This window comes from Miniopterus natalensis, chromosome 1 (assembly GCF_054644295.1).
Source record: "Miniopterus natalensis isolate mMinNat1 chromosome 1, mMinNat1.hap1, whole genome shotgun sequence".
In the NCBI taxonomy this organism is placed as follows: domain Eukaryota; kingdom Metazoa; phylum Chordata; class Mammalia; order Chiroptera; family Miniopteridae; genus Miniopterus; species Miniopterus natalensis.
Window position 1 is genome coordinate 150,188,007 of NC_142081.1, and position 18,373 is coordinate 150,206,379.

At 34.5% G+C, this 18,373-nt stretch overlaps 1 protein-coding gene across 1 annotated transcript in view; it reads right to left on the minus strand.

Moving 5' to 3' along the window:
* Positions 1-1,644: 1,644 nt before the first annotated feature.
* Positions 1,645-18,373, minus strand: part of CCSER1 (coiled-coil serine rich protein 1) — a 1,053,060-nt gene continuing 1,036,331 nt past the window's right edge. The window contains exon 11 of the mRNA XM_087826564.1: positions 1,645-7,277. Coding sequence (XP_087682690.1) covers positions 6,792-7,277 — 486 coding nt within the window. The 3' untranslated portion in view covers positions 1,645-6,791. The remainder of the gene's footprint in view (positions 7,278-18,373) is intronic.

Sequence of the window (18,373 nt, forward strand, 5' to 3'; positions counted from 1 at the left end):
TATACAACAGAAGAGCACCATTTACTCTGAAGTTGTGAGGCTGTACAGAACACCTGATGGGTATGCTAGATAACGTTGGGTATGATTTCTAGGCATTGCAACACCATTTTAAGTGTATGGTTTTCCCTACTGGCTGATATGGATGCCAAATGGACCTACATCCATGTACCATTTCAAATGCTTTATAGCTGTTCTGAGTTATCCATCTTCTAGGCATCTTAGAAAATGTGTGTGTGTGTGTGTGTAAGCCAACAAGAAAGCGAGCAAGAGAAACAGTGAGAATTTAGAATTTTGTATATTTTGTGTTGTTACAAAACACATAGAATCAATAAACAGGGTTTTGTAAACTATAAAGTCAAAACATTGTAAGATATATTTTGAGTTGTGACCAGTTGTAAAAATGGAGATAAAGAGTATAGCCGAGGAAGAAGAGATTCCACATATATGTGAAAATGAAATGATAGTGTCATATTCCCCTAATGGTTCCTGGGATAGTGCACTTTATTACTGCATATCAGAAATTAAGAGAAGCCCATTGACAAATAAAGTGAATATAGAATTCATGTCAACTGGCTGATGAAATCATCATCACAACTTCCAAGAACCTGAAAATAAATCACATTGCTTTATGCCCAGTTTGAATACATATGTAAACCAATCTATCACCAAGACAGTCTCAAAGCAATTGTCATAATAAAAGCAGTCAGGTACCACACAACATATTTATTGTTTTAAAATTTATTTTGCAGAAGAATTATGCATATTTTTCTAATTGCCATGCTTAAGTGTATCAATCTTTTCTCAGAATATTAGTCAAATGGTGAAATTACTTTTCATTGAATAAAATCACTGTTCTTACTGAGAAATCAAGAGCCACAAAATAAATTATACTATGCCATTCAAAGTTGCTTTAAAATGATGATTTTCAGAGTAGTTTGTTATTTCTTATTTTTTTCACTAAAATTTTAGTTTTAGAGCATAAAAAACATTATTATAAATGCTAGTAATGCCAGATTCATATGTATTAGTATGCATCAAGTAGTTTCCCCCTCCCTAAAAACAGGGTCCAGCTAACTTAATATTCAAATCTCTTGCATTCCTAAAAACAGGATTTTAGAAGAGACAGTTCATAGTGGGATTACATCTTATTCAGACATTATTTAGGTATATATGATTAACTACAAAATAAGACATATTTTATTTAAAAATTTAGGACAAATAAATTTGTATTTGTCATTTAATTTCAACTCCTGAATAAGAAAATTTAAATCAGCTGTAATTTTTGTCCCTAGATAGAAATATTTAAACTAACTTTTTAAAGATCTTGTTTTTTAAGTGAATATAAGGTAATACAAGCATATCTAATTCAATGATGTCTATATCAATATCTTCAGAAAATGAGGGAAAGAAATAATAAGATAATCTGATAACTAGGTTATTTTTCATCTATTGTATGTTTTCTTTATGTTAGTTAGACACTTTATTGGCCTTCTTCTTTAGTTATTTCTCAGTATTTTTCCCAATTGCCTTCAAGAAAAGAAAATTAGGATATCAGATTTTTTTGGAGATAAACTAGAAATCAAATAAGTGCCTTCCCCTTAGGATTTTATATTTATTGATCTAAACATCAATAATTGCTCTAAAATGCTTTTGAATGAACAGTATTCTGGTTTGCTAAAATAGATCATTGCTCAGATCCCCCCCCCCCCCAGTTATATCAATGGCATTTCAAAAGTAAAGGACATTGAGGCAGCAAATATTTCCCTACTCTGCCTCCTTGGGAGGGAGCCTACTTTGGAAGTAAACAGAGTATAAATGGAAAGAGCAAAAGTTATAGAATCCAGTTTAATTAAACATACATGCTATGTGCCCTTGGCAAATTACCTACACTTTCTGGTCTCATTTATGAAATGAGTAAAACAATAGCAAACTTACTAGGTTGTAAACTGAAAATGCATGCTATGGACTGGATGTTTGTGTTTCCCCCAAATTAATATGCTGATGGCTTAACCCCAATGTGCTGGTTTTGGGAAATGAAGCCTTTAGGAAGTAATTAGGTTTCAGTGAGGTCATGAGGGTAGGGACCTGAGATGGGATGGGATTAGTCACTGGGTAAGAAGAGGAACAACCGAGGACCCAGCTGTCTGTGATCTTAGGCTCCCAGCTTCCAGAGCCATGGGAAAGAGAAGTTTACTGTTTAACCAAGCAGCCTATGGTATTTTGTGATAACAACCTGAGCTTGCTAAAGCAAGGAGGTGATGTTGAGAAAGGATAAGATGTAGAAGGCTCCTTGAATTTTATGTTCAAGAGGAAAAAGTATGTTCCTTAGGTTGAAGTGATGAAGTTAATGAGGCTATGCTGAAACTTCTTTCTCTAGAGGAACCGTGATATTTCACATCCTAAATCACTGACTCAGTGGAAGAAAGCCACTAGGCATTAATTAAGAATTTGTATTGTGTCCCCGGTTTTGTGGGAAATTCTCCAGGCCTAAAATAAGGTGGCTTGCCTATATCCTTTCCACACTCAGAAAGCCATGGCTTTGACTTTTGGGTTTTGGCTACATTACTTGGAACTACAACCGGGTTGCGAGCAAGATCAGATTTATTATAAATAAACAGCTTATGAATATGTTTGTGGTTCTGACTATTGGTGAAAAAAATTTTGGCACAGATTAAGATTTGAAAAATAAAAATTTGGCAATGATAATGTACTTTCTTAGAGATGTGGGCTTCTTTGTTTGGTTGGTTGATAGCTGACTGTTTGCTTTTATACTACAGTGAAATTCAACTAGCTTATATTTTCTATCATCCCTGCCATGTGTTTATATATATAGCGTAGAGTTGGCCTGACAAAGTAAGAACATGAGGGGGGAAAAGAAAATAAGAAAAAAGTTTAAATTCTAAAAGGAGTAAATTCCTCAAAAATATTATTTGTGATTAAACTATTTTGTACAAAAATAAAATTAAAATATACAAAAAGACATGATAATAATGCCTTAAAAGAGTCAAGTCCCAGAATACAGCAAACAGCCTAGTATAAGTGAATCAGTGCTGCATTTAAACAGATATAACAGCAAGGGCAAAGCGTCTGGCCAGGAGTGTGATTCAGCCATATGGATGGCGATCACGGACAGCACCTCTGTAGTCACCTCCCTTTCTTTTTCCGTTTTGACCTATACATGGCCTAGGGAAGTTGTAAGGGCTGTTTTTTAAGCACTTCCTACTTCTATAAACATCTGGAATGTAAAATTCTGAAAGTGAGACAAAATTGAGATTATAAAAGATGATACCCAGTATTTCAAGTTATACACTGTAATGGGATACTACTTGATGAGAAAGGTGATAATAAATATGGAGAAATTTTACTTGTCATTCATTAAACTTCTCCTATTGTTCTGACAACTAAGTTACTAAGAAAGTTCTTGGGGGGACTAGTGGAGTGTGATCATTTATCATGGGGTGTGGTCCTTAAATACATGATCACTTAAAAAATATTAACTCTTTATTGGGGAAGGTATTATCTCTATTATACACATAGAAAACAGAAAACACAACAAAATGTAAAATTTCCTTTGAATTCAGCAACACTCAGAAAATAGTAACAATGGGCTAGGACTGAATCTTGGGATTTATAAGGTAAAACACAGGTCATAACCCAGATTAATCATGAAGATCTTTGTAAACATTTTAAGTTAGGTAAGTATGAGCATGCCTACGAACGTATAATATTGACTAGTGGCTTGCTAATTATTTATATCTCAATAAATAACAAAAACAACGTGGAAAACATGTGGCTCTAGGTTCATACCCTGAGCATAATGATACTTGTAGGTTGACACCTTTAGCATTGCAGCTACAGTTTCGTGGTGCCATTTGCACAGACCATGGTGCTCCAAAGAAGCAAAAATAGTTTGAGAGATAATTCAAAATTTCACTGTGACTCTGTTAGCATATAAAATTAGTTGAAAAAAAAAATCACTGAGTTCAGAGAAATACAGTTTCATCTTTCAAGAGAATTACAAAAATGGGAACCATTTATTTCAGGTAGAAACAGCTTTTCCTCGAGGAACATCTCTTCTTAAGTGTCCTTTAAAACACATTCTAAGTTCAGAAGAGACAATTTGCAGCAGAAACTTTACAGGGTTCCTTAGGCTTAACTACACATATACATGCACAGAAGAAAGAGGAAGGGAAAGAAAATCAACTGCTTCCGTCAGAAAAACAAGCACTTTTTCCCCCTGGTGTCCTGTCTTTGGATATGTACTGCCTTGGAGAAATGTATAAATCATTTTTATACATGGAACTGTCTTAGAAAACTAGAGATTTTAGTACAAAGAAATCAATTCACTGAAAGAATGCCCACATGCCCTTGTTTTGAGTTACTATATACACATGAGAGGAACTTGCAAAGGACCCCTGTTTTACAGTGACTGATGTACATCAGCATGGTGGGCTTACAACTTCTCCAGGCCTGAGTTACACTTAGTATTACAAATAATATTATAACAATGCTGAAAATACTGATACAAAACAGCTTTAAGATGATATTTCCAAAAAATATCCCTCCTTTTAAAATTGAACTGTTTAATCCAGGTTTTCTTTTTGAATGTTTCAGCTTTAAAAAAGGTTTTTCAAGAAAATACTAGTGTCTAAAACATCTCTTAAAATGTCTATTAAATGACAGGTTTTCTTAAATAGATTATTTCTTACAAAGCATAATTCAAAAGTCTATCTTCCAGGAAAACAAAATTATAAACTCCAAAAAGTCCAAATCAAAAACATTATTTGTGATACATAGGTCTTCCATATCCTGGGAAAAAATCCTTGATCGTTTCATCATGCTAATTTATTTACAGAATGCAAATACTCTAGTAACACGCATCAACTTTCAGGACAAATAAAACTGAATTTCACAATTAATAATCATAATTTTTCTGTTTTTCTAGCATGACTTAAATATTGCCCGGCCCCAGAGGTATAGCCGCATAAATATTATAGCTTCTAAACTACAGTTGGAAACTTTAGATAGCAGGCTAGTTAAGCCGAGCAAATTGAAGTGTGCCATTTTTCTCTTCTGGCAGGATTACGAACATACAAAGAACGGAAACATTTGGCAAACATTTGTCTTGATGCCCATGTGTCTTTCTTTAGAATTACAAGTATAACATATGCATTAGACTCTGTACTCTTATTAGTTCTCATCAGAGTTTGAAAACTGTTCCAAAGTTTAATAGTTAAAGCTAGGGGGAGGAATCTAGTGGCCTTTCCCCACAGCACAGAGCTCAAATACATTTTTGTATTAGGAGATGCATTTCATAAATAGCTTTAATTTAAGCAGGTTAAAAGATGCCATGCTAAACACTGCTATCTCAATTTCCCTGTATTCATTTCATTTGCACACGCTGATGGATTCTGTCTCAATGCAAGGAAAACAGGTCATGCAGTAGGTATGACAAATTTCAATTTGCATGGACTATGCCTAATGTGGATATTGTTATTAGCTTTTATCTTTGTATAAGAAAACAGCAGCCCTGATTCCTACTGGTTGTTATTATTTATTTATTTATTTATTTATTTATTTATTTATATAGCTGCACTCAGCGCTGGTATTAAGTAGCCATGAAGAAATTAGATTTATTGATCCATCTCATGTGCACTTAAGTAAAACATACTAGGCCTTATTTGTTGAAGAGAAATATTTGCCATCAAATGGACTTTTGAATACTCCTGTTAGAGATTTGTTTCTAAGATCAAATCACAAAAGTTCACATTTTTAGCTTTTTCTTTCAAGTCTAGATGACTAAATAGTCAAAACAGTGTATACTGGGCGACCAAGAAACTGACTTTCTCTTCCTCAAGTCATCTCATAGGGGTTGATGTATACAGGGTGAAACTGAGTATAAAGAAAAATATAGAGTTGAAATTTTTAAAAATACAAGGAGAGTGAAGTAAAATAATTTTCTTGGAATGTTCCATCCATAAAACTTTAAAAAAATATGCTAATATTGCCATGATTCAAAGAGCAAGCATGTTAGGCTTTATGCAACATTTGACAAAATCGAGCCAGCTTTACCACCTCACTGTGTTATGTCGTAGTACTTCAGCATCAATAGCAAACAAAAAACAACATTTTTTGAAGATCAGAGCTGTCATTCTCTATTTGTCTAGCAATTACTCAGTCTAAAATCCTTTTGAACTAGTGTGAACTAAACATTTAGAGGTGAAAGAAATAGCCTTTTCCCCCTTTATAGTATGACGAGATAAGCTTGAATGTATGTAATAGAGAGACAAACGTATCTCTAGGTTACATGCAAGCAACCTCCATTCTTCAAATAAATACACCACCAAATATAAGACTTTAAAATCCCTCTTCTCTTTTCCTTCTATTAACTATATAATTTAAAATTCCTTACAAGTCCTTCATCTACTTATTCCTCACACTATTTTCACAGTAACACCATTCAGTGAACAGAGTGCTATTTGATATTACTTACTGGAACTTCAATGGATATCAGTGACTGATAAAGATAAGAGATAAATAAATTATGGACTATATAAACCAGCAAGATGGTCCCATTTATTATACATATATATATAATAAAGTCTTCAAGGCTACCAAACCTAATTCAATTAACATGCTTGAACCCTCATTCTAAAAAATAAATGTGCACAATTCTTTGTTTATAACAAAAATAAAAAGAATAAAAAGTACATGACAATTTAAATATAAGCTATGCACAAGAAGCACTAACCATCTTTATCCTACTCAGAGACAGGAATAAGGTGATTTAATTACCCATCCTGTTGGCCTAGAGTCTGCAGCTCAGTAGTGTGTAAATTGTGATGGAGAAAAACATTCTTTCTGCTGTAAGTGTGTAAAGAGATTGGCCCTCTTGGTGGCTGTCCGAACCTGCCTGTAAAGGTTGAATGCTGTCGGGCCACAGCAGCTTGGTCCTTTGGTTTCTCTGAGAATGTGGGGGGCCCTTCAGTCTTAGCTGTTGGCTTCAGAGAGTTCTGCCCAACAGTGGCCCTTAAGTTCTGGGTGACCTCTGAAGTGAGGGTTTCATAAGTTCCTCTTGAGTGCTTGATAACTTCCACTAGTTCCTTGTCCTTCAAGAAATTACTTAAACAGAGACTTGATAGTTGACAGGTCTTGCTTTTGTAGGGGCTCGTCGGGTCAGCTGACGCGTATCTAAAACGGTCCTCGGTGGGAGTATGCATTGCTTTTCTGTCCCTTGTGCTGAGACTTTGGCTCGCAATTCGATTTCGGTATGTAGCCTATGGTAAGGACACAGAAAGAAAACAATGTTTTAAAAACTTCAAGGCATACATAGACTACAGAGTGATATTTTCACATTGTGTGTGTGAACCCCTCTATTTTCAACAAGGCTTAAAAATAATCAGTAGAATTATCAGTGAGATTAAATTTCTCAGTGCAGTACTACTACCAATAGTTATTAAACAGTTAAGTTAATCTAAAAGACATTGTTTTACAGGCTTTATTTATTATTATTATTATTTGTTTTAAATCCTCACTCGAGGATATGTTTTTATTGAATTTTAGAGAGAAAGGAGAGAAAGGAGGGAGGGAGAAAAGAAGGGAGGGAGAAAAGAAGGGAGGGAGAGCAGGGAGAGAGAGAGAGAGACAGAGAGACAGAGAGAAAAGAAAGGAACATTGACCTGAGAAAGAAACACTGACCTTCCCCACTGGCCGCCTCACAGCACGCGCCCCGACCAGGGATGAACCTGCAACCCAGCATGTGAACCCTCCCCCCAATCCAACCCACAACAATCCCCCTGGTACACAGGTGATGCTACAGCAGCTGAACCACCTGGCCAGGGCTAAAGGCTTTATATTGTTAGAGCAGCTAGTTTATGACAAAATTGAGAGGGACGTAGAGAGATTTCCCATATTCCCCTGACCACACATAAGCATAACTTCCCCTGATCAACATCACTCACCAAAGTGGCACATTTTTTACCAAGGATAAACCTACACTGACACATTATAATCACCCAAATCCATAGTTTACATTAGAGTTCACTGTTGAAGCTGTATATTCTATGGGTTTGGACAAAATTATAATGGCCTTCATTCATTATTATAATGGAGTATTTTTACTGCCTTCAAAATGTCCCCTGTGCTCTGCCTAGTCATCTCTCTCCTACTCCTCCTACACCTGAAACCACTGATTTTTACTGTCTCCATAATTTTATCTTTTCCCGAATGTTGTATAATTGGAATCATACAGTATGGAGTCTTTTCAGATTGGCTTCTTTCACTTAGTAATATGCATTTAAGTTTCCTCCATGTCTTTTCAGGACTTGGTAGCCCATTTCTTTTTATCACTGAACTAAAAGGCATTTTGAAATTTGTTTCTTTTCACTTCCTAAATTTGAATTCTATAGGTTTATCTGAGAATACTGATAATTTTAATAAGTAATGAACATCAATATATGAGTCTATTAATTTTTTGTTGGATTTTATGAGCTATATTTACTTAACTAAGTGTAAAGAGTTTTAGAGTTATCCATATCACTATTTGTGTCAGCAAAGTGGTGCCCTAGAAATTTAAGGAACTACAAAACATGTCACAACAATGATCTATGCAGAATAACACAGCCTCTAAAAGAAATTTCAGCAGGTATTTCATTTAGACTTTTGGATGCACTTTACAAATCGAAATCAAGTCTACAAGAATATGCCATCTTCCTTCTCACAATAAGTTTACACTTTAATGATGGAAACAAAACATAACTCACTGAATCATGCTGTGGGGAAGCAAAGGTTATAAACTGGCACCAGAATTCCCCTTGAACAGAACAGTGTCTTGGTTTAGAAAAACACACCAAGCTAGAAACTGACTAGCTGTCTTACTGCCCTGGTGGCAAAAGTGTAGGATTTATTGTTGATACGGAGGAGGAGGAGAGAGAGAGCAGAGAGTAGAACAGATGGCAGTAGGTGAGTATAAAATATGCTGAAGGAGACAATGAAAATTTCTGGATATCTGACAACTAAATGGTATAGTTTTAAATGCTCATCTTTTTTTTTTTTTTTATTTTATTATTGTTTAAAATAATACAGGTGTCCCTTTTTCTCCCCAATGACCCTTTCCACCCCGAAAATGCTCATCTTTTCATTGTTCCCTAGAAAACCGTTTTTGCAAACCTGATCTCTACTTTGAGCCCCAATTTCCTTATCCAGCCATCAACCTTTTGATTAATTGATATCATTAATTTGACATAAAACAAAACCACAAAAACAAACATGATTTTGACTCTGAAACCTATTCTTCCCCAGATAGCTTCCTTCTCAGTAAACGGCAGCACTGTCAGGCCAACACCTGGAAATTATCTTTGCTTTCTCTCTTTTCTTCATACCCCTTTAAATCATGTCCTTGCTAATGTATTGGAAAAAATGCTACCTCAAGGCATCCATCCACTTCTCTTACATCCACTCTATCCTTCTGATACAATCCTCAGGCACATATAAGCATTCAAAATAAATATTTGCTGAATAATGTTTATCTGCTTGAGATAATATTATGTACTACTTACTGAGCATGGATTATATGCCAAGCATTCTTCTAATGCCTTAACACATTTAATCTGCACAAGAGTCTTCTGAAGTAGTTTCCACCTCCTTATTATACAAACTGGAAAACTGAAGCTCAGTGAGCTTGACTGTACCCTTGTACCCTACACTAGTGCAGAGTAGACAGCCTGCTTCATTAACCACAAGTTCATTCTGCCTCCCAGCAGTCCCATGAGAATATTTCTGAAATGCATCACATTTAAAAAAAATAAATTGCATGCAGTACAATATTGTAATTTAAACTGATGCTTCAAGATTATTATTATTATGGAGATGAATCTCCCTGCTTCTCTGCAAAACTAAGGTCTTTGGGGGAATATCTTTGGGGTGTCCATATTCTCAGTGATTTCAGATTGAGGTATTTTCCTAATCATGCCTTTCTTTTTTTAAAATCGTCTTGATTTCTAAATGGTCCTTCTGGTTTTTATTATGCATCTACTTATAGCAGACCCTCTCTAGTACTTCTAATTTGCCATTTTAACTCTTCCATAGACTTGGAGTAGAGGAAGTCCGGTTGATTATCTGGTGTATAAATGAAGCATTGCACGACTTACAGCAGATGTTTCAGAGACTTTCTTGGGAGTAAAAGGAATAAATTATTTTGATTCAATTTTCATTCTTCAGACATTTTTCTAGCTTACTTCTTCTTGACTCTTTTCCAACAATCTAGGTATTTGCATTTACTTAGCAATGTGAGCCTTTATTTTCCCTTCATCTTTGTAACTTTACTTCTATAAGAAGCTTACCTAACTATTGAATCAGTCACTGGCAGACTCCAAATCAACACTGTGCTTAATACCTGCACCCAAGTGTTAGACACAACATGGGTGATATTTGTAAAACATTCTGAGGAAATTTTTGTTTTGGGACAAAAGAGACATTAGTAAGTCCATCGTGATAATTATCGGTGGTAATGTTTCTTTTTCATTTCTATTTCTATACCTGCTGCCTAGGAAAGTAGAGGAGGAGGATGGAGATCATTTCTATGACGTTACATTTGGGGAAATAGCCATTATTTTCTTTATGTGGTCATTTTAATCCTCCTGAGATATTATATTAAATTGAATATACAAGTTTAATAGAGGTATATTAAGAAAACCCAACAACTCAATCCACAGCCGCTATACTCCTTCTCTGCTATATTATCTGATACCTACTAGGTACATGTGGGTCTACCATAAAATGGAAAAAAAAATCAAGGCTCTTCCCCTCAATTTTTAAAGAAAAATGCATATTTAAATTACCCATTCCTGTTTGTTTGGCATAAATTGCTTTTGACATCTTAGACTCCACCCCCACCCCCCCCTTTTTAGTTCTTTATGATGTTCACCATTGATCCAACACTCATCATATACATGGAAGACTGCATAGCAGAGGGGTTAATAGCAAGGATTTGGGGTCAGACGTATATGAATTAATTTATTCATTTGAAAAATGTTTATTGACTCCTATAGAGGGCAAGGCACTGCATTACATGATGGGAAGCAGCTCTGTTCATAAAGGAACTGGCTCTTGACTTCAAGCAGCTTAAAGTCTAATGGCAGAATTAACCAGAATCAGACATTTTCCAGCTGGGTCACCATAGCAAGTTTCTTACCATCCCTAAGTCACCAATTCCTCATCTGTGAAAGGAAGATTTATATTCTTACCTGTATTGCTATACATAGTGATCTTAATGACAGAAACAATAGTAATAACTACAGTAATAAAGTAAAGTGACCAATAAGCCTCGCAATCACTTTGGTAGATGCAGATTTCATCTTTTAGAAGCTAAACCACTTTGAATATTTCTATGTAGACTTAGAAAGAGCAAAGTAACTTACTCCGGAATATTTAAGTAAGTTTACATTTATTGTTGAAGTTCAGTTCTCAAGAACATCTCTGAGACAAATATTTGAGACAATAAACAAAAAATTTATTGGAACGTATTCTCAAGCCAACCTCTGTGGAGCAGTGAAGGAACCAGGGTCTGGCAAAGGGAGAATTTAAAATGCTATGAAATTACACTATCTCAGATGATCACACAGAGAGATCTAAAGCTTGGATGAGTCTTCATAGTTGTCATCCATTTAGGCAAGTGGTGTGGAGCCTTGTACTCTTATTGAACATTGGCAGCTTCTGGGAAGGCAACGTAACCTAGGGTGAGGAGGCTTATTTTTATTATTATTAATTATTATTATTATTTTGTAAAGAGAAATTCTTGGAGAAGAACTTAACATGAATGCTATCAGTGGCCAACGTTTTTCAGCAACTGAGAAAATTAAGGCTTTAGTTGTGAAAGTGTGTGTTTGTGCGTGGGGAGTGTGTGTTTAGGGTGGAGGAAGGGAGAACAGGGCGGCACAACCACAGCATACACGACATTCATTATCCTACTTGTATATTTAATATATTATGAGACAATCTGGCACAACGGCAAGGATATTGAACCTTTAATCAAAGACTCTAATCTTGACTGTGCTGCTATCAAACTGTTTGACCTTGGATGAATAAATTAATTTTTGTGGGCTTCTTTATCTGAGCCTATTGAAAGAGATGATGGAAAAATCTTGAAGAAATGCTAATATTCATTCCACTCCCTTCCCAGTTCTAAAATTCTACACTTAAAATATATAGTTTATTCTACCTGTTTTGGAACATGTTTAGACAAACATGGAAAATATCTCCTTGATTCACAATATAAAAATATATTTTGGCAGATATATATTTGTATTTGGTTGCCCTAGCCCAGAGGGAAATAAATAACATCAATTAGCAGCATGATGAAGAAATTAATGCCTTCGGAAGCTTTTGGGATCACATCCCCAAAGGAAATTCTCAGTGCATAAGCTTAGCTACATCTTTCTCAAAACTGGAAGTAAATTTCCCCAAACTCATATAATTATGTTATTTTTTAGACCATTTAGTTGTCAAACAGCTATTTTATAACCTATTCTTAGAGTTCCTAGTAGAGGATGAAATAGAGGGCAAATATAGTGATTAGTCAATCAAGTGTGAAGATTATAATAAAATCAATTCTTTATCTCCCTATAATATTTTTTTCTTTCATTTCTTCACTGGAGCATATAGTCTGCATTTCATTGAATCCAAGATCACTGATTTTAAAACACATTACTTTACATACCACTGAGAAAGGAAAAACAAACAAAAAGCATGCTAATTAAAAACAAACAAACAAAAACCATATTCCATTCCCTTATTATAGTCAGTGTGACCCAATAATTGGTCACATCAACTTCTCATGCAATTTCTTTTCTTTCTTCAGTTTTTTATATTTGATAGACAGTTTTTTCACATTTATCTCAGTGCTATGGCTTCATTTACATGTGGGTATATTTCCTCTTTAGATTTCATAAAGCATTTGGTTTTAGTTTTAGAAGAAAGTGTGGAACTGAGGCAATCCAATTATAAATATATATTTTTCACTATTATCAAAGTTACACCCTTTTTCTTTCTTTCCTTGGGTTTCCATATACAAAATAACTTGTTATAATACCAAGCCATAGTAAAAACTTTTTGAAAATATTCTTAAATGATAACTCAACACATGTAATACCAACATTATATTGAACTCAATTGAAAAAAGGACAACATGAAGCTATAAAATCCACACTTACAGCAATGCAAAAACTCTGTCACAACCTCGACCTGGTTGAAAGCACTGATTTCAAGATTCATCTGATTTTAGGGACTTTATTCTATTAAAAAAATTGTCTCATAACTGATGCACAATAGAAATGCAATAATCATGCCAACGTGTATAGCCCAATTTTTATTAAGACAGGATGACTTGATGAGAGAATTAATGGGAGAACATAGCAATATTTCTATCACTGATTAATGTGTTTTATATTTTTTTCTTAAGCTTTTCTTTTTTGTGAACTACATTGATAATTGCCAAAAATGTTATTAGTTGTTACTCCCTGTGATAGTTTCTTGCATTGATTAGAACTTAGTGCATGATTGGTTATTTTTTAAAAATATATATATTTTTCAGCAGTTCTTCACTTAACAAAAAATAGTTTTACACCTAGAATTTTTCCTGAAGGAATAGAAACATTTAAAACTATTCCCAATAGTTAGCTAAAAACAATGGTTTACATTAGAAAAATGGCTAGTGTTAAATAATATTTTTTAAAAATCATAAAGATTCACTGAAAATATCAACACTATAATTTGAATTCAAAATAAAATAAGAGATAAATATGAAATTATGTTAAAGTGAGCCAGTATCATTGGTCAGAGTTCTTATAGCAGAAGAAACTAAGTAGTAACTCTTGGATGAAAACACACACTGAGAATTATACCTCCTGAGTAAGTTCATGTCTTCCTACTAATGAGCCCTCTAGATCAAGTAAGACATGCAATGCAGAACACTGCATTTTATTTTCAAGAATGTAAATTTTGAACCCTATGCATTTCCACACCCAAGCCAATTAAATATACATTTCATATGGGCAGGAACTTTGCCTGTCTTGTTTAACGTTGAATCTACTGCTCGTAACAGTGCCCTGTATTTACTAGTACTTCCTTAATATTTATACATACCAGAAAAGAATCTACTACCATGATTCCTTTTCTTACTGACAGAGTATATCTAATATGGAATGTTCTTCACCTTGATATTTTTTTCTCTTATTGGTGAATGAGTTGATTACATTGATTGATGTATCATCTGGATCTTAAACTACCAAGCATGGAACATGTATATTTTCCCCTTCCTTCCTTCCTTCCTTCCTTCCTTCCTTCCTTCCTTCCTTCCTTCCTTCCTTCCTTCCTTCCTTCCTTCCTTCCTTCCTTCCTTCCTTCCTCCCTCCCTCCCCCCCTTCCTCCCTCCCTTCCTTTTCGACTTTTCCCAAGGGACAGGCTACTTTTCAGGGATGTTTTGTAGTCTCCCTTTGCTGTACCTTCCCCAGTAAAAAAGACCTTATTATGTAACTAGAAGATATACCTCAGAAGAAATGAAACTTTTGTAACCACCAAAGCAGTATGACATTATGTCTATAGCATTAGGTATCAAAACAGCTGAAAAAATAAGTACATTTTCCCAATACTGTGGAAAATGAACTGAAAGGTGGAGCAACGGTTCTTAATCTCTTTTCTTCCCATGTGTCAACATGACATAGAGACAAACTCCTTTGGCCAAAACCAGAGATAGGAAAATAGTCCCATTAAAATATCTTTAACTCAACTCCTATATCTTTCATTTATGTAAACATTTGGGTTCAGAAATGCAAACAGAGTGATCAGAATCTTCTCTAATTTATAAAAAGTATAATTTTTGGTGTTTTAGTAATAGTAGCAATATATTACTTAAAATACACACTCAACAAATGACTGTGACCCATCTGACACTGGCCTAGACTTGAAGGTTAATTGGGTTGGTCACTTCATTAGTGCAGAAAATAAATGATGGAGGCACCAGCTGAGAGAGTACAATAACTGAATTACAGAACAAACTCTATAATGTATATACTAACTTAATTACTATAATACATATACATAAATCTGAAGTCAAGAAGCCACCTCTACCATTAAATATGATTATAGTATATATGAAAAGTGATCTGAATAAAGGCATGTACAAATAATATAATTCACTGAGTAACATTAAAATCTATAAATAAGTCTTGACTATATTTTATTTTTATATTGAGGTAAAATTGATAAATAATATTATACACATTTCATGTGTACAATATTATAATTAGACATCTGTGCACACTACCAAAAGTTACACCACAAAAAGTCAAGTTACCATCCATCACTACAAAACTGATCCCTTTTACTCATTTTACTCATCCCCCATTCCCCTTTCCCTCTGGTAATCATGATATTCTCTGTAACTATGAGTTTGTTTTTGTTTTGTTTGTTCATTTTTATTTTGTTTTGTTTTTTTAGATCCCACATATGAGTGAAATCATATGGCATTTGTCTTTCTCCATCTGACTTATTTCACTTAGCATAATGCCCTGAAGGTCTATTCACGTTGTCTATCCATATATATCATATCTTTATTCATTCATCCATTAGTGGATACTTAGGTTGTTTCCAAATTTTGGCTATTATAATTAATGCTATGACCATAGGAGTACTTATATCTTTTTGAATTAGTGTTCTTGTATTCAGATAAATACCCAGAAGTGGGATGGGTGGATCATATGGTATTTCTATTTTTAATTTTTAAGGTATCACCATTCTGTTTTCCATCATGACTGCACTGATTTACATCCCACCAATAGTGTACAAAAGTTCCTTTGGCTCCACATCCTCTCCAACACTTGTTCACTCTTCCTCCCTCCCTCCCTCCCTCCCTCCCTCCCTCCCTCCCTCCCTCCCTCCCTCCCTCCCTCCCTCCTTCCTTCCTTCCTTCCTTCCTTCCTTCCTTCCTTCCTTCCTTCCTTCCTTCCTTCCTCCCTTCCTTCCTTCCTCTTTCTTTACTAATAATAGCCACTCTAACAGGAGTGAGGTGATACTTCCTTGGGATTTTGATGCGCATATTTCTCTAGTAATTAGTGAGGTTAAAGAACTTTTCATGTGCCTGTTGGCCATTTGTGTTTTCTCCTTGGAAAAATGCCTATACTCTGCCCTTTAAAAAAAATGTTAGTTATTGATTTGACAGAGGGAAGAATGAAGAGAGAGAGAGATCAGCTTGTTGTTCCACCAATTAATGCATCCATTGGTTGATTGTTGTATGTGCCCTAAGGGGGCATTGAACCCACAACCTTGGCATATTGGATGGTGCTCTAATCAGATGAGCTATGGGTCAGGGCCTCTTTCCATTTTTTAATTATGTTGTTTGGTTTTTGGTAGTTGAGTTGTATGAGTTCTTTAATGTTAATTCCTTAAGAAATATATGATTTGCAAATACTATTTTCTTTCTATTTTGACTATGGTTTCCTTTGCTGTGCAGTCACATTTTAGTTAAACATAGTTCCATTTGTTTAGTTTTACTCATTTCCCTTGCCATTGGAATAAAATCCACAAAAATACTGATAAGATCCATGTCAAGGAGATTACCAACTATGTTTTCTTCTAGGAATTTTATGGTATCAAGTCTTACATTTAAACTAATTTTTGTGTATGGTGTAAGAGAGAGGTCTACTCTTATTCTTTTGCATGTGGCTGTCCATTTCCCCCCACACCATTTATTGAAGAGACTATGTGTTCCCCATTGTATGTTCTTGGCTGTTTTGTCATAAATTAATTGTCCTATGTAGATGGGTTTATTCTGGGTTCTCCATTCTGTTACATTGATCTGTGTGTCTGTTGTTATGCCAATACCATACTGTTTTAATTCCTATAGCTTTATAGTATAGTTTGAAACCAGAGAGCATGATACTCTAACTTTGTTCTTCTTTCTCAAGGCTTCTTCAGCTACTTGGACTCTTTTGTGGTTCCATCCAAATTTTAGAATTATTTGTTCTAGTTCTGTGAAAAATTGCCATTGGAATTTTGGAAGGAATGGCATTGAATCTGTAGACTGCTTTGGGTAGTAAGTACATTTTAATAATAGTAATTATCCCAATTACTATTCCAGCATGGAATATCTTTTCATTTACTCACTATTATTTTTCTTTTTATGTAGTTATCCTGGATACTGTCTTAAGAGTCTCTTTAATATTCTTTTCTAGTGATCTTTGTAAACTCTATTAAAGACAGGTTATATTAGCATTGTGACACATTTTAAATAAGAATTAATTGGAAGTGTTCTGTACATAGTTTCCTCCCCACTGAAGCACCCACCTTAAAGGAACCTCTCTTGTCCTACTTTTAGAGGATGGGTTCTACAGTACTCCAAGAAAATGCTTTATTGTCTATGGAGCCTAATATTGGAAGAAACATGAAGATTTTTTCTTGTAAAACTTCATCACACTAGATTCTAATCCAGTATTAATGAAGTTCCTAGTTTGCTTACCCATGAACCTGTCAAAGAATTTAGATTTGTATAAAGTAATTTAAAATTATGCCAAGGAAAAGAGTAGGATTTATATTCTTGAGAAACCTTTATTTACCTTTTTAAAGTTTCAAGCTAGCCTTAAATCTTGGACAAAACAAAACAAAATTAATGTACAACAACAACAAAATGCAACAAGGTGGTGAGGAGTGCTTTCAAGAGTTAGTTATTTATCTGATACCTAATGATGAAAAGATCTATAAAGTGAGAAAGGGTTCTTAAATATGTTGTATAATTTTACTATTTTAGAAAAATGATTAGAAGGCCAATGAGTCACTTTAGCTCAGATTCTATTTATAATAATCACTAAGATTTTGTGAATAATTATAATGTATCAAGACATGTGCTTTGTTTTATGTATTATTACTTTCAATCCCTATTAGAGAATTTTATTATACTCATTTCAATGATAAGGAAACTGAAACTCTTATACTTAAGTACTTTACCAGGATTCCAAGGTTAGCAGGCAGCAGAATGTGAACTGGAGTTCAAATATTTGGATTTTGAAACTTAAGCTCTGAAGTAGGAGTTTTTCAACCTTAGCACTATTTACATTTGGGATTATGTAATTTCTTGTTGTAGGGAGATGCCTGATGCATTGCAGTATGCTTAGCAGCATCCCTTCCCTCTATCTATAGATGCCAGTAGCACCTAAACCCAATTATAACAATCAAAAGTGTCTCTAGACATTACAAATATTACCTAGAGGGCAAAGTTACCCCCAGTTGAGCATCACTGGCCTAAATTATAATGCTTTCCTAAATAAGACAGTTAAAAGTGACTAATGTAATACGTCTAAAACGAGAAAGAAAAGTCCACATGTAG